The sequence below is a fragment of the Neovison vison genome, chromosome 8 (assembly GCF_020171115.1).
Source record: "Neovison vison isolate M4711 chromosome 8, ASM_NN_V1, whole genome shotgun sequence".
NCBI classification, from domain to species: domain Eukaryota; kingdom Metazoa; phylum Chordata; class Mammalia; order Carnivora; family Mustelidae; genus Neogale; species Neogale vison.
This window is the reverse complement of record NC_058098.1, coordinates 125,654,041-125,678,722: the sequence shown is the minus strand read 5'-3', so window position 1 is coordinate 125,678,722 and position 24,682 is coordinate 125,654,041. Positions and strand designations below refer to the sequence as shown.

The 24,682-nt window shown below is 42.4% G+C and overlaps 1 protein-coding gene across 6 annotated transcripts; it reads left to right on the top strand.

Moving 5' to 3' along the window:
• The first annotated feature begins 457 nt into the window (after positions 1-457).
• On the top strand, positions 458-23,991 carry LOC122915268 (protein FAM228B-like). 6 transcript variants are annotated; one of them, XM_044261987.1, is made up of 10 exons: positions 458-620; positions 1,264-1,394; positions 6,873-6,941; positions 9,055-9,246; positions 10,067-10,147; positions 12,596-12,683; positions 12,777-12,933; positions 17,012-17,119; positions 20,143-20,305; positions 23,728-23,991. In XM_044261987.1, exons 2-10 carry the CDS (start codon positions 1,296-1,298, stop codon positions 23,755-23,757), a joined length of 987 nt encoding a protein of 328 aa, XP_044117922.1. In that variant the 5' UTR covers positions 458-620; positions 1,264-1,295; the 3' UTR covers positions 23,758-23,991. The 6 variants fall into 6 exon arrangements, with proteins under 6 accessions (XP_044117922.1, XP_044117920.1, XP_044117919.1 ...); XM_044261985.1 differs by lacking the exon at positions 23,728-23,991 and having other exon boundaries at positions 12,596-12,674; positions 20,143-20,652; XM_044261984.1 differs by lacking the exon at positions 23,728-23,991 and having other exon boundaries at positions 20,143-20,652.
• Positions 23,992-24,682: the final 691 nt, after the last annotated feature.

The following is a 24,682-nucleotide window of genomic DNA, read 5'->3' as shown; positions in this document are numbered from 1 at the left end:
GGGGCCGGCGGTAGGGGTGGGGGGGTCCCTGAAGAAGGACTGGAGGCGAGGGAGGGGTGTTTAACGTCCAGTCGTGTTGGCTGGGAAGACACACAGAGTGCTTAGGGGAAGGCGATGGTCCAAGCGTGAGCAGAACGCAAGCCGGCACTCGGAAAGCAGCGTGGCACTGGGCCAAAGGCCGGCGAGCGGAGCGGCGGCCAGTCAACGGGCGCGGGGGAAGGCGGGACGGAAAGGCGACGTGCCTAGCTATTGGCTGCAATATCTGCCCGTCACCGAGAAGCGCTTCGGTGTGGTTCGCTACTTCCGACCCGCCCACCAGCGCCCCAACCCGGGTACCCCGGTTATTTCTCCGCGGGGCTGGGCTCGGCAGCGCAGTTGTCCCGGGCTCGGGGTCGCAGTGGTGGCTGGTGGGGTTCTAGCTTGTCGTCTGTCGCGGCGCAGGGGCTGCGGGGGGCTACGTCAACTAAACACTGGACTCGAACGTTCTGTCATTCCGAGGCGACGGGCCCAACCTGACGGGCCCGCAGGCCCTGGGGGGCGCACTCTCCTGTCGCAGTTGACCACTGCGGGGCCGTGGGCCTTGGGGCAGGACCCCTCGCGTGCTTGGGAAGGGAGCTGAGGTACCTGGATGGTCTGCAGCTTTCCTGCCAGGCCGGGCGGAGCAGGCACTAATCTTGTTGACGGGATGGGAGGGAAGGGACGGGGTGGTGGGTCCTGTAGGTCTACAACGGGCGCAAGCCCTAATGACATCCCCCTCAGGTGACGATCGGCGGGCGGGGGGTGGTGGTGGTGTGTGTGTGTGTGGGGGGGTGCTTTGGTCGTCCTAGAAGTTGAGGACACAAATTTTTGTGAAAGCCCCTCCCTCTCTACTAAGCCCCTCGCGTGGGCTTCAGTAACCAGTAAGTTGCAACTCGCTGGGTTCGCGGTCCTGAGTCAGGAAAACTGCAGTGCGACCCCTAGAGGCCTGTCTGGTAATTGCCACGCCGGCTCGAACGGGCTGTGTGGTAGAAGGACGTGGAAAGCCTGGAATTCCGGGGGTTGCTGGGGTCAGTCCTGTGAGAACCTCCCCTGCTTAAAAGACGGTGGTTCTGAAGACCTAATAAAAAACGATGGTGAAGGCCTCTTACTAGGGAAAGTGTGGGTGGCTACTAATTAAGAATCTGTTCCACACCCTTCGTGGTCACGAGGATTGTTAATTAAGCAGAAGAGAAAGCAGGACTGTGAATTCTCATTACTAAATAAGCTCATTTTTTTTTTTTTAAGTTTCCCTAGGGGCTCTGTTTTTTGTGACCACAATGAGAAATTTAGACAGTGATGATCAGTTAACTGACAAGCTTCACAAGCCCAAGAGATCGAAAGAATGGTTTGAACCACAGCCACTTTCTTTTATGGAGGTAACGGTAGCATGGCATTTTGAAGTTTGTATTTGGGTAGTTGTACTGAGATGTGGCTTGTGCTTAATATTTTTTCCTATGTTTTATATTTAATTTCTGCTCTTTATTATTCCATTCGTTCTACTAACTTTCGTTTGCTATTCATTAACTTGCTCTTTAAGGTGGAATCATGGGCAAATGATTACATTTTCCATATAGCAGTTATAAAATTTGTCCTGAAGCACTTTTAACACTTTGTGTTTTTAAAAACTATTGTAATTTTTTTCTAAACCACTTCATTAAGTTATAACTGATATGCAGTAAGCTGCATATATTTGAAGTGTACAGTTTGATAAATTTTGATGTGTTCCCACATGTGAAACTATCACCACAATGAAGAGAATGAACATATTCAGTATTCCCAAAGTTTCCTTCTACTGTGTCCCTTTTGTCATCCTTCCCTCCTTGCCAAACCTCAAGGCAACCACTGATTTGCTTTCTGTCACTACATTTGTTTAGCATTTAAAAAATTTTATACAGATGTAATCTTAAACAGCATGTATTCCCTTTATCTGGCTTCTTTCACGCACCATAATTATTTTGCAATTCATTCATGTTGTGGCATGTATCAGTACCTCATTACCCCCCCCCCCTTTTTTTTTTGGTTGAGTGCTGTATATCCTAGTTTGTCCATCCTGCTGATGGAAATTTGGGTCATTTGCATTTTTTGGCTATTACAAATAAAGCTGTTAGGAATACTCATGTAGGGGCGCCTGGGTGGCTCAGTGGGTTAAAGCCTCTGCCTTCGGCTCAGGTCATGATCCCAGAGTCCTGGGATGGAGCCCCACATCGGGCTCTCTGCTCAGCAGGGAGCCTGCTTCCTCCTCTCTCTCTCTGCCTGCCTCTCTGCCTACTTGTGATCTCTGTCTGTCAAATAAATTAATAAAAAATAATAATAATAAAAAAAAGGAATACTCATTTATATGTCTTTACATGGACATATGCTTTCGTTTCTCCTGGGTATCTAGTTGTGGGATGACTGGGTCATGTAATAAGTGAATTTAACTTTTTATTTATTTATTTTTATTTATTTATTTATTTATTTTTAAAGATTTTATTTATTTATTTATTTGTCAGGGATAGAGGGAGAGAGAGCGAGCGAGCACAGGCAGAGAGGCAGGCAGAGGCAGAGGAAGAAGCAGGCTCCCCGCCGAGCAAGGAGCCCGATGTGGGACTCGATCCCAGAACGCTGGGATCAAGACCCGAGCCGAAGGCAGCCGCTTAACCAACTGAGCCATCCAGGCGTCCCGAATTTAACTTTTTAAAAAAATATTTTATTTATTTATTCGACCCAGAAAGAGAGATGGTAAGAGAGGAAATATAAGCAGGGGTAGTGGAAGATGGAGAAGGAGGATTCCCACTGAGCAGGGAGCTGGATATGGGGCTCAATCCCAGGACCCTGGAATCACGATGTGAGCTGAAGGCAGACACCTAATGACTGAGCCATCCAGGTGCCCCAAATTGAACTTTTTTATGAAACTGCCAGACTGTTTTCCAAAGGAGTTTGCCTTGTACATACATATAGTTCAAGGATCTGTCAGGAATTTGGTTAGTTAATTTGTAAAATTGGTGGCATCTCCTCTACGGCTTTCTCATTTCAGGTATTTCACCTTTGATTTTCCAGCTCCTATGATTGCCCTGAACTCTGTCTTCTAACTCTTTTTTTTTTCTTCTTTTTTCAAAAGTCCATCTTTTTTTAGTAATCTCTGCACCCAACATGGGGCTCAAATTCACAACCCTGAGAACAAGAGTTGCATGCTCCTCTGACTGACCAGCCAGGTCCCCCGTCTTCTAATTCCTGAATTCTGTAAAACTTCTTGTTTCTGAGTTTGAGCTCTCACCTTTAGCTCTGATGGAGGCCTGTTCTTAGACAAAAGTCATAAAAACTTAAAACTTCAACCAACGTTACGGTCTTTTTCCGAGGGTTGATTACATTCTTGTTTCTCTCTGCTTTTGGTCAGTCTCCAGCATCTTCAGATTGTTTTTTATATTTTTGTCTAGAATATTAATTCAGTACCCATATTGGTTTTGAGAACAACAGATTTGCCATGAATAGCAACTCTATGGGACGGAAAGAGCAAAGAAAATGAATCTGGAGGTGTTTTTTTTTTTTTTTTAATTAAAAAAATTTTTTTTATTTTAATTTTTTTAAACAATTTTATTCATTTGAGAGAGAGAGAGACAGAGCACAAACCAGGGGAGAGACAGAATAAGAGGGAGAAGCAGACTCCCTGCCCAGCCCGGAGCCCAAAGTGGGGCTTAATCCCAGGACCCGCAGATCACAGCCCGAGGCCAAGGCAGACACCCCTTTTTTTTTTTTTTAGATTTTATTTATTTATTTGACAGAGAGAGATCACAAGTAGGCAGAGAGAGAGGAGGAAGCAGGCTCCCTGCTGAGCAGAGAGCCCGATGCGGGACTCGATCCCAGGACCCTGAGATCATGACCTGAGCCGAAGGCAGCGGCTTAACCCACTGAGCCACCCAGGCGCCCCTTTTTCATTCTTTTTTTTTTTTTTAGACCAGGCACCCCTTTTATGAATTTTTTAAAATCAATTTAAAAATTTTTTTTATTACTTTAAAGATTCCACTCATTCATTTGACAGAGAGAGAGACAGCAAGAGAGGGAACACAAGCATAGGGAGAGGGAGAAACAGGCTTCCCGCCAAGCAGGGAGCCTGATGTGGAGCTCGATCCCAGAATCCTGGGATCATGACCTGAGCCGAAGGCAGACACTTAACGACTGAGCCACCCAGGCGCCCCTAAATCATTTTTTAAAAGATTTTATCCTTTTATTTGACAGCAAGAGAGAGCAAGCACTGGCAGAGGGAATGGCAGGCAGAAAGAGAGGGAGAAGCAGGCTCCCCACAAAGCAGGGGGAGCCTGATGTAAGGACTCTATTTCAGGACCCCCAGGACCATGACCTGAGCCAAAGGCAGTCACTCAACCAACTGAGCCACCCAGGCGCCCTTTACTTGAGTTTAAATTCTGACTCAGTGCAGGGTTTTCTGGGCTTCTAGTTCTTGGTTAACTCCCATGACTCTTAATTTCCTTGGGTGTTAACCATCCTTGGGAAGGTTAGTTCTTGGGTTTTGAGGTTTTACTCATCTGTTCTGAAAACAAGAGTAGTGGAATTGAAGACTGCTACTTCCAATGATTGATAATTTGAGAATATTTTGTTTTTGTATAATTGTCAGAAGATTTCAAAGGCCCATCCCAAATATCTCTCACTTTGGGAAATTAAAAAAAAATTAATCATATTTACATTGTGGTAAAAGATATATAGCATCAATAGCATCAAAGTTTGCTATTTTTGACCATTTTTTTTAAAGATTTTATTTATTTATTTGACAGAGAGAGATCACAAGTAGGCAGAGAAGTAGGCAGAGAGAGAGAGAGAGAGAGAGAGGAAAGCAGGCTCACCGCCCAGCGGAGAGCCCGACGTGGGACTCGATCCCAGGACCCTGGGATCATGACCTGAGCCGAAGGCAGCGGCTTAACCCACTGAGCCACCCAGGCGCCCCTGACCATTTTTTTAAAAAAAGATTTTATTTATTTATTTGACAGAGATCACAAGTAGGCAGAGAGGCAGACAGATAGGGAGAAGCAGGCTCCCTGCTGAGCAGAGAGCCCGATGTGGGGCTCGATTCCAGGACCCTGGGATCATGACCTGAGCTGAAGGCAGAGGCTTAACCCACTGAGCCACCCAAGCGCCCCTATTTTTGACCATTTTTAAGTATACAATTTCAGTGACCTGTGTACAGCCTCTTGTATTTTCTGGCGGGTATTCATGGAAGATTTGTTATGCAAGTGGAAAAAATTAATGTTATGAACTATTTTGTGAAGATTGTTGCTTTAAAATCTGAAAATGTGGAATGCCTGGGTGGCTCAGTTGGTTAAGTGTCTGACTTTTGGTTTCAGGCTGGGATCACAGGATTGTGAGATAGAGCCCTGCTTTGGACTTTATGCTCTGCAAGGATTCTGCTTGGGATTTGCTAAACCACCCCCTCCCAACATGCTTATGTGCACTCTCTCACAAATAAATAACTCTTCAAAAAAAAACCCTGAAAATACAACTTGTATATAAATAAATCTATTAATATTTGAAGCTGTAATGACTAAATGAATTAAAGTAGAATTCAGTAATGACTGAATGAATTCAAATAGAAGCCTAATTCTATTTTAACTTTTTTTTTAAAAAAACATTTTATTTATGGGGCACCTGGCTGGCTCAGTGGGTTAAGCCTCTGCCTTCGGCTCAGGTGATGATCTCAGGGTCCTGGGATCAAGCCCCACATCAGACTCTCTGCTCAGCGGGGAACCTGCTTCCCACCCCCCCACCTGCCTCTCTGCCTATTTGTGATCTCTCTCCCTGTCAAGTAAATAAATAAAATCTTTAAAAAAAAACATTTTATTTATTTATTTGACAGACAGAGATCACAAGTCAGCAGAGAGGCAGGCAGAAAGAGAGAGAAGGAAGCAGGCTCCCCACTGAGCAGAGAGCCCGATGCGGGGCTTGATCCCAGGACCCTGGGATCATGACCTGAGCCGGAGGCAGTGGCTTTAACCCACTGAGCCACCCAGGCGCCCCTCTATTTTAATTTATAAAGGTAAAAGCATTTTATGAAATGTGAAAAAAAAGATGGGTTCTACTTATCATGCAACTCTGGGCAAGTCATTTGACCATGCTGGAACTCAAAATGTCTGTAATCTGAGTTATTTTTTTGCCCCTGAATGAGCTAAAGCAAATAACGGAAAGATTCAAATACCCTTTAAGAAGTACTTGATGAAGGCTCCTGGGTTGGTAGGGAGTCTGCTTCTCCCTCTGACCCTCACCCCTCTCGTGCTTTCTGTTTCTCACACATAAATCAATAAAAAGTCTTACAGGAAAAAAAAAGTACTTGATGATATGATTTGAAGTAGAAAAATTGTATTTACAGAGAACTTTTCAGGGATATGTCTGTCACATAAAAGCAAGTCCAGATAGTATTAATAATATGATTTTTTAAAGATTTTATTATTTGTTTGACAGAGAGATCACAAGTAGACAGAGAGGCAGGCAGAGAGAGAGAGAGAGGAGGAAGCAGGCTCCCCGCTGAGCAGAGAGGCCGATGAGGGACTTGATCCCAGGACCCTGAGATCATGACCTGAGCCGAAGGCAGCGGCTTAACCCACTGAGCCACCCAGGCGCCCGTATTAATAATATAATTAAAATTTTTTTTTTTTAGAATGGGGTGGGGAGGGGCAGAGGGAGATGGAGAGAGAAACTGAAGGTGACTCCACACAGAGTGCAGAGCCTGACATGGGGCTCGATCTCAGGACTGAGATCATGACCTGAGCCAAAACTGAGTCGGATGCTTAACTGACTGTGCCACCCAGGTACCCCAATAATTTGATTTATTTTTAAGATTGGATTTTCAAAATTTCATTTTGTCATTTTAGGCATTAGCTGAAGAAGATACCGAGGCAGCTATTCAATCAATATTATATAGAGAAAATTATGTGATTAAGGTAAGAATTGGCTACGGAATGTGTCACAATTAAAAATTAAATTTTGTTTATCCATTTTAGATGTAGTACATCATCATTATACAAATTTTAAAAAATAGAGAAAATAGAATTGAAAACACTCCTTCGCCCCTAGGATTAACCTTAAGCAATCTCTTTTTATACTTTGTGGGAATTCTGTAAGAGTTTTCCCCAGCTTACGCTTTCATCCAGTGGGGCTTCTGTGGTGTGAGTGTGTATTAAGAGCTTTAAGAGCTGTTACTGGAATGCAGTGACCAATAATTACCCAGGGATGCATAGGTAAGAAGGAGGCTTTAACTATAACAGGATGGGCTTAATTATAAGACAAGATGAACGTGCATGTAAACACTGGAGTGGATAACCTGTAAAGAAAAATTTTCTTGGGGCGCCTGGGTGGCTCAGTGGGTTAAAGCCTCTGCCTTCGGCTCAGGTCATGATCCCAGGGTCCTGGGATCGAGCCCCGTGTCGGGCTCTCTGCTCCGCAGGGAGCCTGCTTCCTCCCCTCTCTCTCTCTGCCTGCCTCTCTGCCTACTTGTGATTTCTCTCTGTCAAATAAAAATAAAAAAAAATCTTTAAAAAAAAAAAAGAAAGAAAAATTTTCTTTGGAATTGTTTAAAAAGGAAAGGAGCTATTCATTAAAAATGGTTGGACACTGCTATGACCTGAAGCTAGGGAGGGATAGAGCCTGGAGAAGCTCTCAGGGTTCCTGGTTGGTTGATTTTGAATTTCATGTTGTTGATTGTAGCAATCACATGATTTCATTCCCTAGGGGAGAGGCAAATACGTTTTGGATAAGAAGTTTTAGTTTATAGCCTAAATCAATCATTTTCTCTATGGGCTGCTTGCCGTTTCGGCCAGGTTGTGCTGTGCTCCTGCTTCTTCGCTCTTGCCTTTTTTTTTTTTTCCTTCCATAGAACATACCTCTTCTACATTCTCTCATCCCTCCTTTTCCTATACAACTCTTCATTTTTTAAGGCCCATCCCGAATGTCTCCCCCTCTAGGAATTAAAAAGAAAAGTTTAGTCCTTTTTTCCCCATTGTGGTAAAATATATATAACATAACATTGCGATTTTTAACCATTTTTTAAAGGTACAGTTCAGTGACATTAATTACATTCACATGTTGTACAACCATTATCACTATTTCCAAATAGATGGATGTCATGAAATCATCACCATTATCTATTTCTATTTCTAAAACTTTTTCATCATCCCAGCCCAAACTTCATACACATTAAGTAATGAATTCCTATCCCCTCTGCCCCAGAGGTCCCTCGAGTAACCTCTAATTTATTTTCTCTTTCTGAATTTGCTTATTCTAGATAATTTCAAATAAGTGGGATCCTACAATATTTGTCCTTTTGTGTCTGGCTTATTTCACTTAGCATATTGTCTTCAAGATTCATCCATTTTGAAGCATGTGTTAAAACTTCATTCCATGGGGCGCCTGGGTGGCTCAGTGGGATAAGCCGCTGCCTTCGGCTCAGGTCATGATCTCAGGGTCCTGGGATCGAGCCCCGCATCAGGCTCTCTGCTCAGCAGGGAGCCTGCTTCCTCCTCTCTTTCTGCCTGCCTCTCTGCCTACTTGTCATCTCTCTCTGTCAAATAAATAAATAAAATCTTTAAAAAAAAAAAAAAAACTTCATTCCATCTTATGGCTATCTAATATTCCATTTTGTGTATATACCACATTTTATTTATACATTCATCTGTAGATGGACACTTGGGTTTTTCATTTTGGTTATTGTGAATAATGGTTCTATGAACATCGATGTGCAGGTATCTGAGTCTCTCTGTGTGTGTATGTGTGTGCGTGTGTGCACGTGTTCGTGTGTGTGTATATTTTGGTATATTGTCCCTCAGTTGTTTTGTATATTTGTTTCGTAGTCTGTCTCTCCAGGGAGAGCCCTCATGTTGTCTAATCTGTCTGTATATTATTCACTATTTCCATTATCGTATGTGTCACCCAGTAGAAGCCAAATAAATGATTGAATTAATGAATGACTTTGTGGGTTATTCTTAGGACTGTAATTGAGTTTAAAGTTTAGAACAATGTAGCTTTAAGATAATTGTCTCTTCCTTCACTGTTTATTAGGAACTAGATAAGTCTTTACAACATCATGACTTCTTAAAGGCAAGGAGAAAAGAGATGCTGCATAAAAGATGGGTTGACCATGTCGCACATCCTCTCCAGAAGAAAATTATAGAAAAAGTTGGTTCATATAAGAAGATTAAAAAAAGGAGACAAGAAGAATTAGATGGTTTTTTAAAACATGTAAATAAAAAGGTACGAAGAGGTTATTTGATACTTGTTTCAGTTGGTTTAAAGCTATGATTATCTTTATAAACATCCAAACAGCCTGCCCCTTCTGACTCTATATTAATCTCTGTTGTGAATACTGTTCTTAAATCCACGGTATGTGGAAAGGATGGAGGGAAGAGGGTTAGATCTGGATTTAAATGTGTACATTAGAATCTGTATTTTTTGCTTTTTAAATGTAATTGTTAATTTTATATACCGATTAAATTTTGGCTCCAGGTTCAGGATACTTTTTTTTTTTTTTAAAGATTTTATTTATTTGACAGACAGATCACAAGAAGGCAGAGAGGCAGGCAGAGAGGGAGGAGGAAGCAGGCTCCCTGCTGAGCAAAGAGCCCGATGCGGGGCTCGATCCCAGGACCCCAGGATCATGACCTGAGCCAAAGGCAGAGGCTTTAACCCACTGAGCCACCCAGGTGCCCCTCACGATACTTATATATAGTTCTAGAACTCCGTTATTTACAAAGCTGTAAAATATTTGTTTTGGCATTTCTAAGAGATTGAGATATTTGACTAGGAAGCATTTAAAAATAAATTTCTAAATCTGTTAGTGTTCCAACATTTTTTATTCTTGCAAATTTTAAGTGGATTCCTTCTGTCACTATAATAGTTATTACTTGGTTACATTAAGTTTAATTTCAAATTTGGTCTTCCCTTCCCCTTTGTATTTGTCATTGATGCTGTTTTGAACTATAGAAGAATGCAACTGTGTGACTCTTGAGTTTTGTTAACACTTAAAATTAATCGTGCACCTCTTGTTATGTGTAGTTTTATTTCCTTTCTATAGGGAAATGTATTTATAGAACATTATGATCCCAAAGAATATGATCCTTTTTATATGAGCAAAGAGGACCCGAATTTTCTGAAGGTAGGATAGATTTCTTATTATTTGGTATTATGTGGTTGGTTATTCTGAGTAGCTCTAATATATAAGTAGTTATTTAGTGATTCCCTAAGAATGCAGTAACATCTTAAGAATAGTTTGCTACCTCCATGTCTTAGAAAGGAATAAAAAAGCAAAGTCCAAAGTAAATTAAACCTCTGTAAAATTTGAAAATACTTGGGTATAATAATTGGGTAATAGGTAATATTTTAAAATTTCATAGACTTTAAAAAATTTGTTAGAAATTTAATACATTTTCATGATACATGAAAAAAAGGTTGTTTTTTTTTTTTTTGAGAGAGAATCTTTTTTTTTTTTTTTTAAGATTTTATTTTTATTTATTTGACAGAGAGAGAGATCACAAGCAGGCAAAGAGTCAGGCAGAGAGAGAGAGAGAGAAGCAGGCTCCCGCCAAGCAAAGAGCCCAATACGGGGCTCGATCCCAGGACACTGAGATCATGACCTGAGCCGAAGGCAGCGGCTTAATCCACTGAGCCACCCAGGCGCCCCTTGAGAGAGAATCTTAATCAGGTTCCTTGCCCAGCATGGATGCAGGGCTCAATCTCCCGACCCTGAGATCATGACCTGAGTTGAAGTCAGGAGTTAGACGCTTAACCAACTGAGCCACCCAGGTGCCCCCCCTCAAAATCTGTTTTTAAATAAATAATTAAAAAACCACTCTAAGGGGCACTTGGGTGGCTCATTTGGTTAAGTGTCTGCCTTGGGCTCAGGTCATGATCTCAGGGTCCTGGGATGGAGCCCTGAGTGGGACTCCCTCTCAGTGGGGAATCTGTGTCTCCCTCTGTCTCTGCCTCCTTCCCCTACTCATGTTCTGTCTCTCTCTCTCTCTCTTAAATACATCAAACAAAATAAAATAAAATCTTAAAAAAAAAACCCTCACGATTTCATTACACAGAATGAACTTATTAACATTTTTTGGTATATCCTTCTAGATAGCCAAGACTACTTTCTATATGTAGATGTATATACACATTTTTATTTTACAAATTGTTGTAACACACATTATGTTTTATAATCTGCATTTTTTTCCCTCAATAGTTCTATGATTTGCTTCTTTCTTTGTCAATAAATGTAAATACATAATTTTAATCATTGCATAGTATTCTGTTAATAACAGCCGGGGTGCCTGGGTGGCTCAGTCCGTTAGGCCTCTGACTCTTGATTTCTGCTCAGGTCATGACCTCAGGGCATGAGATCGAGCCGTGAGTTGGGCTACGCACTCAGTGGGGAGTCTGCTTGAGATTCTCTCTCTTCCCTCTCCCCACTCTCCGCCTTTCAAATAATAAATCTTGGGGTGTCTGGGTGGCTCAGTGGGTTAAAGCCTCTGCCTTTGGCTCAGGTTGTGATCTCAGGGATCGAGTCCCGCATTGGGCTCTCTGCTCAGCAGGGAGCCTGCTTCCCTATCTCTCTCTCTCTCTGGCTGCCTCTCCGTCTACTTGTGATTTCTCTCTGTCAAATTAATAAATAAAATCTTAAAAAAAAAAAAAGAAACTACCACTTACTGCGTTTGGGTAGAGTGTCTAAGAAGAATATTTGATCTGAGTCAGATCAATTCATATTAGAATGATCTGAAAAAGCTATTAAAATTAGAGTTGACTATGGGATGCCTGGGTGGCTCAGTGGGTTAAGCCTCTACCTTTGGCTCAGGTCATGATCTCAGGGTCCTGGGATCAAGTCCCCCATCGGGCTGTCTCCTCAGCAGGGAGCCTGCTTCCTCCTCTCTCTCTCTGGCTGCCTCTCTGCCTACTTCTGATCTCTCTCTGCCAAATAAATTAAAAATTAAAAAAAATTAGAGTTAACTATGATGGAGGGCCCTCATTTCTTTGTAATGTGTTAAATATAAATAATGGTTACTCTGAAATATGTAGAGACTATTCTTTTTTAATTTTAATTTTATTTATTTATTTATTTTTTAAAAGATTTTATTTATTTATTTGAAAGACAGAGATCACAAGTAGGCAGAGAGGCAGGCAGAGAGAGAGGAAGGGAAGCAGGTTCCCTGCTGAGCAGAGAGCCCGATGCGGGGCTCGATCCCAGGACCCTGGGATCATGACCTGAGCTGAAAACAGAGGCTTTAACCCACTGAGCCACCCAGGTGCCCCAGACTATTCTTTTTTAAAAGATTTTATTTATTTATTTGACAGAGAGAGACAGAGCGAGAGAGGGAACATAAGCAAGGGGAGTGTGAGAGGGAGAAGCAGGCTTCCTGCTGAGCAGGGAGCCCGATGCAGTGCTCCATCCCAAGACCCTGGGATCATGACCTGAGCTGAAGGCAGACGCTTAACAGCTGAGCCACTGAGCACCCCAAGACTATATTCTTGATTCATCTGGCCTAAGAGTCGTACACAGTTGCTTAGTTTAGACTGAAAAAGACCTGCAATCCTGTTCTCAAAAGACATGTTTTTCTTATAGGTTACCATTCCACCATTTCGTGATCCTTTGAAAAAGGCACAGTATGACAAAGATGATGAAAAAAGAACTCTTCTTCAGTGTGAGACTGGTACTTAGTGCCTAAATGTTACGTGATTTTACAACCAAGAGCAATGGGAGTTGCATTTAATTGTGCTAATTTAGGTTACTAATCTTCCTGCAGGCAAAATATATACAATGAAAGAATTTAAAGAGATTGAAAAGGCCAAACTGCATTCCAGATTCCCAAGAATTTCTAATTCAAGGCACTTTATGACTCCAAATGAGTGGCTTAAGCTGCCTACAACTTACATAGAAAGTGAATTTTGTAAAAGGAGCAGGTAATGGTTAGTGTAATAGAAATTATAGAACCTTTGGAATTTGAAACTGTTCTTGAGACAGTGGTATAAATTTTGTCATAATTCTGATTTTTAAAAAATTTCATTTTTCAATGAGAAATCTAATTCTTTATTCCTATTTTTGATGTTTCTTTTTTTCTTGGGCACTTTCAAGATTTTCTCCTTGCTTTTCAATAGCTAGATTGTGATGTGTCTGAGTATGTGTGTGTGTGTGCGTATGTGTCCCCTTTCTTTCTGTTTATCCTGCTTAGGGTTCTCAGAGATTCTTGTATCTGTTGTTTGACATCTTTCTTTTTTTTTTTTTTTTTGAAAATATGAGGCCATTATCACTTCAATTATTTCTTATGCCCCATTCTTTGTTTTTCTTTTCTTTCTGAGACTCCAATTATTATTATTATTATTATTATCATTATTATTATTTTAAAGATTTTATTTATTTGACAAAGAGAGCGAGCACAAGTAGGGAGAGCAGTAGGCAAAGGGAGAGGCAGAAGCAGATTCCCTGCTGAGCAGGAAGCCCGATGTGGGGCTTGATCCCAGCCAGGTGCCCCTATTATTATGTTTTTTTTAAGATTTTAAAAAAATTGTTTTTAAAGATTTTTATTTATTTATTTGACAGAGAGAGAGAGACCACAAGCAGGCAGAGCATCAGGCAGAGAGAGAGGGAAGCAGCCTCCCCACTGAGCAGAGAGCCCAATACAGAGCTTGATCCCAGGAACCTGAGATCATGACCTGAGCTATAGGCAGAGGCTTTAACCCACTGAGCCTCCCAGGCACCTCTTAAAAAGATTTTTATTTGAGAGAGACTACACAAGAGAAATAGCACTGGTAGGGACGTGGGGCAGAAGGAAAGGGAGAAACAGGCTCCCTGCTGAGCAAGGAGCCCAGTGTGGGACTCCATCTTAGGACCTTGGGATCATGACCAAGCCGAAGGCAGACACCTGACTGAGTGAGCCTCGAAGGTGCCCCTGAGACTCCAATATATATATGTTAGACCATCTGATATTGTTTCATAGCTCTGTAGCTCTTATTTTGTTCTTTTCTGTTAAAAAAATTTTTTTTCTGCTTATATTTCAGTTGGACAGTTTCTACTAACCTATCTTTTGGTTCTCTGAGCCTTTCCTCAGCTGTTCCAGCTCTCTTTTTTTTTTTTTTTTTTTTAAGATTTTATTTATTTATTTGACAGAGAGAGACCACAAGTAGGCAGAGAGGCAGGCAGAGAGAGAGGAGGAATCAGGCTCCCCACTGAGCAGAGAGCCCGATGCGGGGCTCGATCCCAGGACCCCGAGACCATGACCTGAGCCGAAGGCAGCGGCCCAACCCACTGAGCCACCCAGGCGCCCCTCCATGTCTCTTTTTTAAAAAGATTTTATTTATTTTGAGAGAGAGAGAGAGAGAGAGACAGTGTGTGTGTGCCAGATACAGAGATAGTGACAGAGCATGAGATCAGAGAGCAGAGGGAGAAGCAGGTTCCTACTGAGCAGGGAGCCCAACACAGGGCTCCATCCCAGGACCCTGAGATCATGACCTGTGCTGAAGGCACCACCCAGGCACCCCTGTGTCCCATCTTTTGATTAGTCCATCAGTGGAATTCTTTGTCTCTGGTGTGATTTTTATTTCTAGCATTTCCATTTGATTTTTTTTCACATAGTTTTCATTTCTTTTGAAACTTTCCCATTTATACAGTTTCACTTTTCCATTAGATTCTTTAATATATTAGTCATAGTTATTTTAAATTCTCTGATAGTTCTCATGCTAGGGTCATTTCTGAATGTGGTTTTAATGATTATTTTCACTCTTGACAATGGATTATTTTTTGTCTTGCCCCCCCCCACCCCGTGTCTTATAATTTTTTATTAAATGCTAGATATTTGAGGTTCTTTTGTCTGGCCTTTTTTCTTCCATGTCTTGTCATTTTTTATTAAATACCAGGAAATAGAGGTAGAACAGTATAGACCAAATATATCTAGAAACAGATATGCCTTTGCTTCTGTCAAGCATTAGTGTGGAGAATTGGGTTTATCTAGTCAGAAGTTCAGCTTGGTTTAGGTATTACTGTTGCTATTGTTACTTTTAGTGCATTGGAGGCTTCAGATGCCTTTAGTGTTGGGCTGCTGTTACCTTGTGCTTAGGGTAGGGGCTGGCTTGCCAGAAGGGTTTTCTCAAGCATTTCTACTCCCCTATCAGTTTTTGGCTGTTTCTGTAAGCCTGCTTCACAGAGTTGTGTAGGGGAGGGGTGGGGGGAGTCTCTCCCATGTTTTTGCTTCATTCCCAGAAGTATACTGCTGTTGCCGGTTATTGCTAGGCTCATAGTGGGAGCAGAGGAATTTTTTTCTGTTTTCCTTATCCTGCCACAGTTTAAGGCATGCTCTATGTCCTTGGGCCTCAGGAATAGCATGTTCTTGGAGTTCCTTTCCCTTCTCCTTGTGGCAGCCAAACTCTTGTGTGAGTTTCCTGCCCCTGTTCTAATAGTAGCAGATCTCTGCTTAGTACAGGTATAGGATTCTGGACCTAAAGTGGTTTCTTTCTTTCTTTCTTTTAAAGATTTTATTTATTTATTTGTCAGATGGAGATCACAAGTAGGCATGTTGGGTCCCCCCAAAATTGGGTACCCCAATAATGGGTCTGTGATTAAAGGAGCGAGACTGATACAAAGCTTTATTTCACGCCAAGCATCAGGAATCAAACTGATCATCAAACAGAAGATGGGCCAGGCCGCCCCTACAGAGAGGATGACCCCTCCCTGCTTTCCAGACTAACTTTTATAGAGCAAAGGCCATGTGGTTGGGCCTGGCCACACACAGGTGGCCAATGAGATTGTAACACACACAGGAAACTCCACAGTGATGCTAGGTGACCAATTGAATTACAATTTACCCTAGTAGACATTTGAACCAGCCTATCACCTAGTTCAGAATTGGGACCAAAAGGCTCCCAAAGGGTGCGGTGGGGGGGGGGAGCAGGGAGCCCAGTGCGGGGCTCGATCCCAGAACCCTGGGATCCTGACCCGAGCTGAAGGCAGACGCTTAATGACTGAGCCACCCAGGTTCCCCTTTATTCTTGTTCTTTAAAGATAATTTGCTAAGTACAAAATTCTAGGTTGGTATTTATTTTCTCTTAATGCTTTAAACATATGCTTCTTGTTTTTGTTTCTGTTGTTTATGAGAGGTCTGCTGTTACTCTGATTTTCATTCGTTCTCCATGGCTGCTTATAAAATCTTTGTCTTTAAGGTTCTTTTTAAAAATTTTATTTTATTTTCTTAAAGATTTTATTAGAGTGAGCGAGAGAGAGAGCATGAGCAGGGGGAGGGGCAGAGGAAGAAGCAGGCTCCCCACTGAGCAGGGAGCCCAACACGGAGCTCTATCCCAGGACCGGGATCATGACCAGAGCCAAAGGCCGACCCTTAACCGGCTAAGCCATCCAGGTGCCCCAGTCTTAGTATTCTGTACTCTTACTAGAGGTGTCTAGGTATAGATTTCTTTTTATTTAATCTGTTGGTATATATTGTGCTTCCTGGATCTCTGTGTTCATTTTTCATCAGTCTTGAAAATTCACAGCAATGATCTCTTGATTGCTTTTCCTTTATTTGTTCCATTCTGCTTCTGGGCTCAAATTAGACATATATTAGACCTTACATCTTTTTATTTTTATTTTTTAGAGAGAGAGGGGGAGAGACAAATGGAGAGGAAGAGAAAAATCTTTTTTTTTTTTTTTAAGATTTACTTATTCTAGAGAGAGAGTACAGGAGCAGGGAGAGGGGCAGAGGGTGAAAGAGAGGGGAAGCAGACTCCCCACTGAGCGGGGAACCAGATAAAGGGCTGGATCTCAGGACCCCTAGATCATGACTTGAGCTGAAACCAAGAGTCAGATGCTTAACTGACTGAACCACTCAGGGGTGTCAGTTTCAGTAGTGCTTAAGTACTCAAGAATGTATACTAGTTTGAAATAATGGTCTTTTGGACAATATACATAGCAGTCAATATATAACAATAATTTCTGTATAAATGTAAGATAGTTTTGTTTTCAAAAACATCCTCACACCATGTTATCTTGTTAAAGGTTAAAAGTGAAAATGAATTTTAACGATTGTAGTTTTGATATGAAACCCTTGACAAGAGTTCCTCATCCCGTGGAGGCTCAGCAAGATGAAAAAGCAGTTATTTCCAAGTGAGTCTTTGCTTTTTTCATTAAAGATGCTTGGCTGTGTTTCTATCCCCTGCCATCCTTTTAAGTTGCTGGAATGGTGCTGAGGTATACACCACGCTCCTGTGGCATGACACTGGGCCCCTCCTGCCTCTGTGCTGGGGTGAGGTGGTGACTTGCCTCAACTCTGGTTTTATTTTATTTTATTTTATTTTATTTTTTTCAAAGATTTTATTTATTTATTTGACAGAGATCACAAGTAGGCAGAGAAGCAGGCAGAGAGAGAGGAGGAAGCAGGCTCCTTGCTGAGCAGAGAGCCCGATGTGGAACTCGATCCCAGGACCCTGAGATCATGACCTGAGCTGAAGGCTTAACCCACTGAGCCACCTGGGCGCCCTATTTTATTTTATTTTTTTAAAAGATTTTAAAAATGTATTTATTTGACAAAGATCACAAGTAGGCAGAGAAGCAGGCAGAGAGAGAGGAGGAAGCAGGCTCCCTGCTGAGCAGAGAGCCTGATGTGGGGCTCGATCCCAGGACCCTGAGATCATGACCTGAGCCGAAGGCAGAGGCTTTAACCTACGGAGCCACCCAGGGGCTCCTCAACTCTGGTTTTGAAGAACAAATTGCTAACACATTCAGAAATAACAAGCAGGGACAGAAGACAGACTGTTAACAACTCAAAGTTCAGGAGATTTTTTAAAATCAGAATTGGAGCAGAAAAATGGAATTTTGGACTAGTTTTGGTGGATAGTAGGTACACCGAGAATGAAGCAATATTACGAGGAGAGTGGTAGTATGTACTGCTTGTGACAGAGGGATCCTCTCAATTGCCTAGTTATGGAATTCAAGGAAGAGATTTCTCTGTATAGTTACATAATCTGTTTAACTAGCTGATTAAAACAAATGAGATCCCGCAGCTGTTGGTGCAGGGAATGTAAAGTGGTGCAGCAACTATGGAAAAGGGTTGGGCAGTTTCTCAAAATGTGAAACATTAAATGACCCTGTGACTCAGCGATTCAACTCCTACCCAGGAGAAGTGGAAACATACGTCCGCATAAGTGACCATGACCTGACTGTGAGTGATCATGGCGGTATTAGTCACAATCGCCAAAAAGTGGAAACAACCTAGATACTCATCAGCTGGTGAGTGGGTAAAAAAAAATGTGCCATATCTCTACCTGGAGTATTATTTGGTGATTAAAAGGAAGAGAAGTAGTGATACTTGTTATGAAATGGTGAAACTCAAAACTATTCTCTGTGAAAGAGGACAGCCGCAAAAGACCACATACTGTATAATCCTATGTCCAGGAAGGCAGATCTATAGAGACAGGAAGTAGACTGTTGTAGGGCTAGGCCTAGGGTTGAGGATGGACAGTGATTGTAAATGAGCTTGAGGTTTTTAGACTTTATAAAATTAGATCATGGTGTTGGTTGAACAGCTCTAAATACACTAGTAATCATTGATTTCCATACTTAAAATGGGTGAATTGTGTGGTGTATAAATTACACCTCAGTAAAGCTGTTGATCGTAATAGAAAATATAAAAAATAATTTTAAAAACCAAGCAAAGCAGAAGAAAAATTAGCTTATATGATGTACAATTCTCTGTTCCTAAAAAGCCCCAAAGTAAGTTGCAGTACACTTTCCTTTTTCTGAGTAGACTCAGAATTTGATGGATAAATGCAGTGTGGCCAAAGCCAGAGGGCTTTTTAGAGATGATTGATGCTGCCATGGGCAGCAGAAAAAATGATTAATGACTAATTGTAGAAACACATGACTCTTGAGATGGAGGTGGATGCTGTGGGCTTCTCAGTGTCCTAGAGGGGTGGTTTAATAATTGGCTGCTTTTTGAATGGGAGTTTAAATTCAGGAATAATAGAAGTATTGAAAGTAAGTCCTGTTCACTTGGTAGCTAAAGGCCTTAAAAGATGGAATGAGTCAAAATCACTCTTGAATCCTAGGTTTCAAAAGATTAAGTTTCTCTACAATCTCTAACGGCCACGGTCTCATGGATCTGTTTGGGTCAGGTTTTAGGATAATAAACATTTAGATCCTACTTAATTTCTATGTTTGTTATAAAAGGAGGACTTTTGTTCTCAAATATCCTTTCTAACAGAGTGGAACCCAGCTATGAAGGAGAATATTGCGTATTTGAGTAACGGAGGGCCTGTATTTTAGACTAGAGGCTTAAGTCTATGAGCTTCCCTCTGGAAAAGAGGTGGATTAGATTGTGAATTAGGGAAACATCCCAGTTATGGCATCAGGGGTGGGGAAAGCATATTGGACTTCGACAGTTAGACCTTCCTTAGGAAGACACAATGGACAACTCTGTGAGGTGGACATTTACTCTGAAAGAACCCCACTCAGCTGTTTGATTAAGCAGCAAAGCAGTTACACATGAAACTAATATTAAAGCTAGGTAATGCTATTCATTTGGGTTTCTTTTTTATAAAAATGTGTAGATCCATATAAAACTCACCAACTTCCAACTAAAAAAATTTTTTTAAATTAAAATTTTTTAAAAAATTTTTATTATTTTTTTTAATTTTAAAGATATTTATTTATTTATTTGACAGAGAGAGATCACAAGTAGGCAGAGAGGCAGGCAGAGAGAGAGGGGGAAGCAGGCTCCCTGGTGAGCAGAGAGCCCAATGCGGGGGCTCAGTCCCAGGACCCGGAGATCATGACTCGAGCTGAAGGAAGAGGCCTAACCCACTGAGCCACCCAAGCTCCTGCCCTGCCTAATTAATTAATTAATTAATTACTTTTAAATTTTTATTTATTTATTTTTTAATATTTTACTTATTTATTTGACAGAGATCACAAGTAGGCAGAGAGGCAGGCAGAGAGAGAGGAGGAAGCAGACGCCCCTTGGAGCAGAGAGCCTGATGTGGGGCTTGATTCCAGGACCCTGGGATCATGACCTGAGCTGAAGGCAGAGGCTCAACCCACTGAGCCACCCTGGCGCCCCCCAAAATTTTTTTTAATGCTACAAGTGAGTTGTTATTTAAGAGAATACTTTTCTTTCTGGTTCCTTCCTACAGAAATAAAGGATCATCCTTTCTGGAAAAAGAATCTCCGTGTTTTCATGAGAGAAGAAATCTAAGTCTCAAAGAGGCCAACTGTGTAGGCCACTTCCTTGACCCTCAGCAGGAAGGGGACCAGGACACCGTGAGGGCTGGGAGAGTCCTTTTTGCCATACACAAGGTAGAAATTGCTGATACCAAAATCTGGGCAGCTGGGAACTTCTTTCAGGAAGAGAGAAGGCAGTGGACTGCACCCTCTTTACCCCAAACAAGGCGAGGGAGAGAGTAGAAGAAACAGAAGCAGCTTCCTTTATTCAGATGGAATGGAGAGAGTTGCCCTGGGAGTTATTACACAGTGGACATGCCCTTTGGTGGGTGGATTTCCAGATTTTCCTACCTCCCTTTTAGGAATGTTAACTGTTCTTCTGTCTCTCTGCCATCTCTGTCATCCCTACCATTTACCACTTACCACACCCTAAGCCAGACCCCAAATTTTGTTCCCCTTAATTCAACCAAGACAGGCAGAAAATTTTCAAAAGCACCATGTACTAAATTTAGTGTAGTAAAATTTAGGAAGTAAAGGCCCCCAAATTTAAAAATGTAAAATGTATAGAAATACAGGTGTTCACAGAGCACAGTTTTCTCATCCTACGATAACTACAGTTAAACTTGGCGGCCATGTGACCGGTCGCACCTAATTTACTGCTTCCGGGTCTACGTGCCACTTTTCCCCTTCATTTCTCTTCTCTACACCCTTGTGTGTCCCAGTGCCCTGGGGTAGAGCCTCTTTCAGGAGTGGATTTGGAGGAAAAGTCTCAGCACAGCCTTCCCATCTTCCAGTTAGAGATCAATATGGGAATGGTGCGTTACTCCAAACGTACACTCTTCCTGTCTTCTTTTTGGTCTCTTCATTTCCCTACTCCAAAGTGTCAGGAAACTCATTTTTTTACTTACTCATGGAAGTTTTATTAAAACTTTATTTTGTGGTTTAACTCCTTTTACTGTAATGTTTTAGTATCCTCCCGTGCTTGCTTGCTTGCTTCCTCAAAAAATTGTTTTAAGATTTTGGTCTCCTGGGTGGCTCAGTCAGTTACGTGTCTGCCTTCTGCTCAGGTCATGATCTCAGGGTCCTGGAATGAAACCCCATGTCAGGCTCCCTGCTCAGTGGGGAGCCTGCTTCTCCCTCTCCCTCTCCTCTTCCCCACCACTCCTGCATACTCTCTCTTGCTATCACTCCTGCATACTCTCTCTTGCTATCTCTTTCTCTCAAATAAATAAAATCTTAAAAAATATTTGTTTTTAAAGATTTTACTTATTTATTTGAGAGCGTGAGAGAGAGCATGAGCAAGGGGATGGGGAGAGGGAGAAGCAGACTTCCCTGCTGAGCAGGGACCCCCACACGTGGGGCTGGATCCCGGGATCTTGGAATCATGACCTGAGCCAAAGGCAGACTCTTAACGGACTAAACCACCCAGGTGCCCCCTCTTCTTCAAAATTTTAACAAGCACCTACTCTGACCCAGGGGTTATTTGAGAGGCATAGTGGTAAACAAAAGAGGTAAATCTCTGATTTTGAGGCGCTTACATTTTTTTTTAAATATTTTATTTATTTATTTGACAGACAGAGATCACAAGTAGGCAGAGAGGCAGGCAGAGAGAGAGAGAGAGGAGGAGGCTCCCTGCTGAGCAGAGAGAGCCCAATGCGGGACTCGATCCCAGGACCCTGAGATCATGACCTGAGCCGAAGGCAGCGGCTTAACCCACTGAGCCACCCAGGCGCCCCTTGAGGAGCTTACATTTTGAAGGAGGGGGGACAGACAATAAATATATATGTGAGGTGGTAATAAGTACAATGAGGAAAATAAAACAAAGAAGGTAGGGTAGGGGAAGTACATCAACAGAACAGGTTTGAAATGAACAGCAGGGAAGAAACCCAAGTTGCTTTATACTTTATTCTGTGCTTATACTGTACAAATACATGTTATAATGGTTGTGAGTATCTTGACTTTAACCAGCCCCCAAAAGGATTATTCTTTACTTTTGTATCTGTGTCCCTCTTATTGCCAAAACCTGCTTTGCCTCCGGATTTCCCCTCATACAGGAAAATAGGATTATAATCCAACCAGGACCCCTCAGGACAAAAATCTAGGGGTCGTCTTTGATTTCTTTCTTTCTTTTTTTTTTTTTTTTTTGGTGCAAAAATGTGGTTTATTAGAGCACGGGGACAGGACCCGTGGGCAGGCAGAGATGCGGCTGCCTCGTCTTTGATTTCTTGCTTCTTCCTCACTTTCCCTGTCTAGCAGGTGTCAGCTCTGTTGACTTACTAACTGTTCAGTTTCTCACTACTCTCCCCAGTTCAGGCCGTCGTGTCCCTACCTGGTCTTCCTCCTTCTGCAGTTGCCCCTGTATAATCCGTTCCCCATGCAGAAGCTGTGTTCTTTAAAAAATGTTAGATCCGATTTCTCCCCTACGCAAAACCTGTGAATGGCTTCCTGTCACACTTTGGAATTTATCCTAATTCCCTACCGTGGTCTGTAAGTCCCTGGACCATTGGGCCCTGCCTCCGCTCCAACCTCAGCTCCTGACTTCCCTCCACATTTGCTGTGCCAGCCTCACCAGCCTTTTTTGGTCGTCTTTGTTTTTTAAAGATTTTATTTATTTATTGAACAGACAGAAATCACAAGTAGGTAGAGAGGCAGGCAGAGAGAGAAGGGGAGGCAGCCTCCCCACCAAGCAGAGAGCCCCATGTGGGGCTTGATCCCAGGACCCCAGGATCATGACCTGAGCTGAAGGCAGAGACTTTAACCCACTGAGCCACCCAGGCGCCCCCTTTTTTGTTTTCTGAACATACCAACTTTGCTCCCATCTCAGACTTTTGCTTCTGTCCTTCCTTCTACCAGGAACATTCTTTCTCCAGATTTCTCCATGTCTTACTTCCTCAGTTCACCCAGACCTGGGTGACCTCTGCACAAATATCTCCTCAGAGAAGCCTTCTCTGACTTTTCTAGTTACAACAGTCTCCCCCCACATCCATTCCCCTATCCTCTCTACCCCCTTTTACCTGTAAGGAGGTGGGATTCTGGACCCAAATAGAGGGAGAGTACATGGATATAGCTTGGTGAATTTTGTGAAGGAACATTGTTTATTTCTGTTCACTTCATTACTCAAGTGAGAAGGTCATCTGTCGGTTGACAGTGGAGGTAGAAGACCAAGATTCAGAGTTTTGAAAAAAGGGAAGAAAGGAAGGTACTATTTTCTAAATCACCATAATCCTAGTGTAAATTAGTAATCCAGACATCCTGACAGTCTGAAAGCAGGACCATGGGGGGGGGTCCCTCAACTCCTGTCACACATCAGTGATCTACCCTTCCACCCCATAATAGGGTTGGCTTGTCCCCAAATCTCTGCATGTTTTGAATCCAGAGAGAGTGAGGAGAGGCTGAGGTGGGTTTCGGTGGGTCTTTGCCTGAGAGAGGAGTCCCTCAGCTCTGGAAGGACAAGGCTTCAGGGAGGCTCAGCTCTGCTGGGCTGAGGAACTCTTTCTGCTCTTGTAGGCTCCCCATTCCTGTATCACACGTGACTTCTTTTCTGTCACCTTTAAAAGGTTTTAGCGACCAAGGAGTGTACACCCTGATCCTTGATTGGTGAGGGACACAAAAGAAGGCTGCTCCGGAGGAAGTCATCTGCCAGCGGGACTCACTCATGGTGAGGACCAAGGAAGGCGCTCACCTGCTTCCCTTCTGAGTTCAGTGTCTGTCTGATAGTTAAGGAATCACAATACCATGTATTGATGGTTATTGCCAATGTATTTTCTGTAGATGTTAAATATTGTCTGAAAGATCCAATAAAAATAATGATAGCTACCTTACTGAGTGCCTGTCTCACTTCACTTGATCTTTCCTTAATCAAGGTAGGTTCCATCAGGTACCCTTAAAACCCATTGCCTCACATTCTCCCCTTTTTTTCTCCTTTCCCCTCCCCCCCTTCCCTTCCTTTTCTCTCCCCTCCTCTCCCTCCCTCCTTTCTCTCTCTCTTCTTTCTTCCTTCCTCCCTTCCTTCCTTTCCTTCCCTCTCTTTCTTTCTATCTTTCTTTCTTCTTTCTTTCTCTCTTTCCCCTTTTCTTTATTTTATTTATTTGTTTATTAGCAGGAGCAGGGGACAGACAGAGAAGCAGGCACCCACTGGAGCAGGGAGCCCCAGGACCCAGGGACCATGACCTGAGCTGAAGGCGGAGCCTTAACCGACTGAGCCACTCAGGCGCCCTTCCCCAGGTTTTTCTAACAGACTTCAGAAAATTTAAGAATTCATTTTGAGTATGATTACACACTTGCTGATTCTGACTCTGTGTGTCACCCTTTAGTGTGATCCCTAGTCAGGGGAAGATGGCAGGATTTTGTTTTCCTTAGGCAAAGGGGACACTAAAAATCATCCCTTTCCTAGTCGTAGCCCTAGTTCATATAGGAAAACTGTATATTCTCTGTAGTATGAATTTATTTTTTTATTTTTATATTTTTTAAAGATTTTATTTATTTATTTGACAGAGAGAAATTACAAGTAGA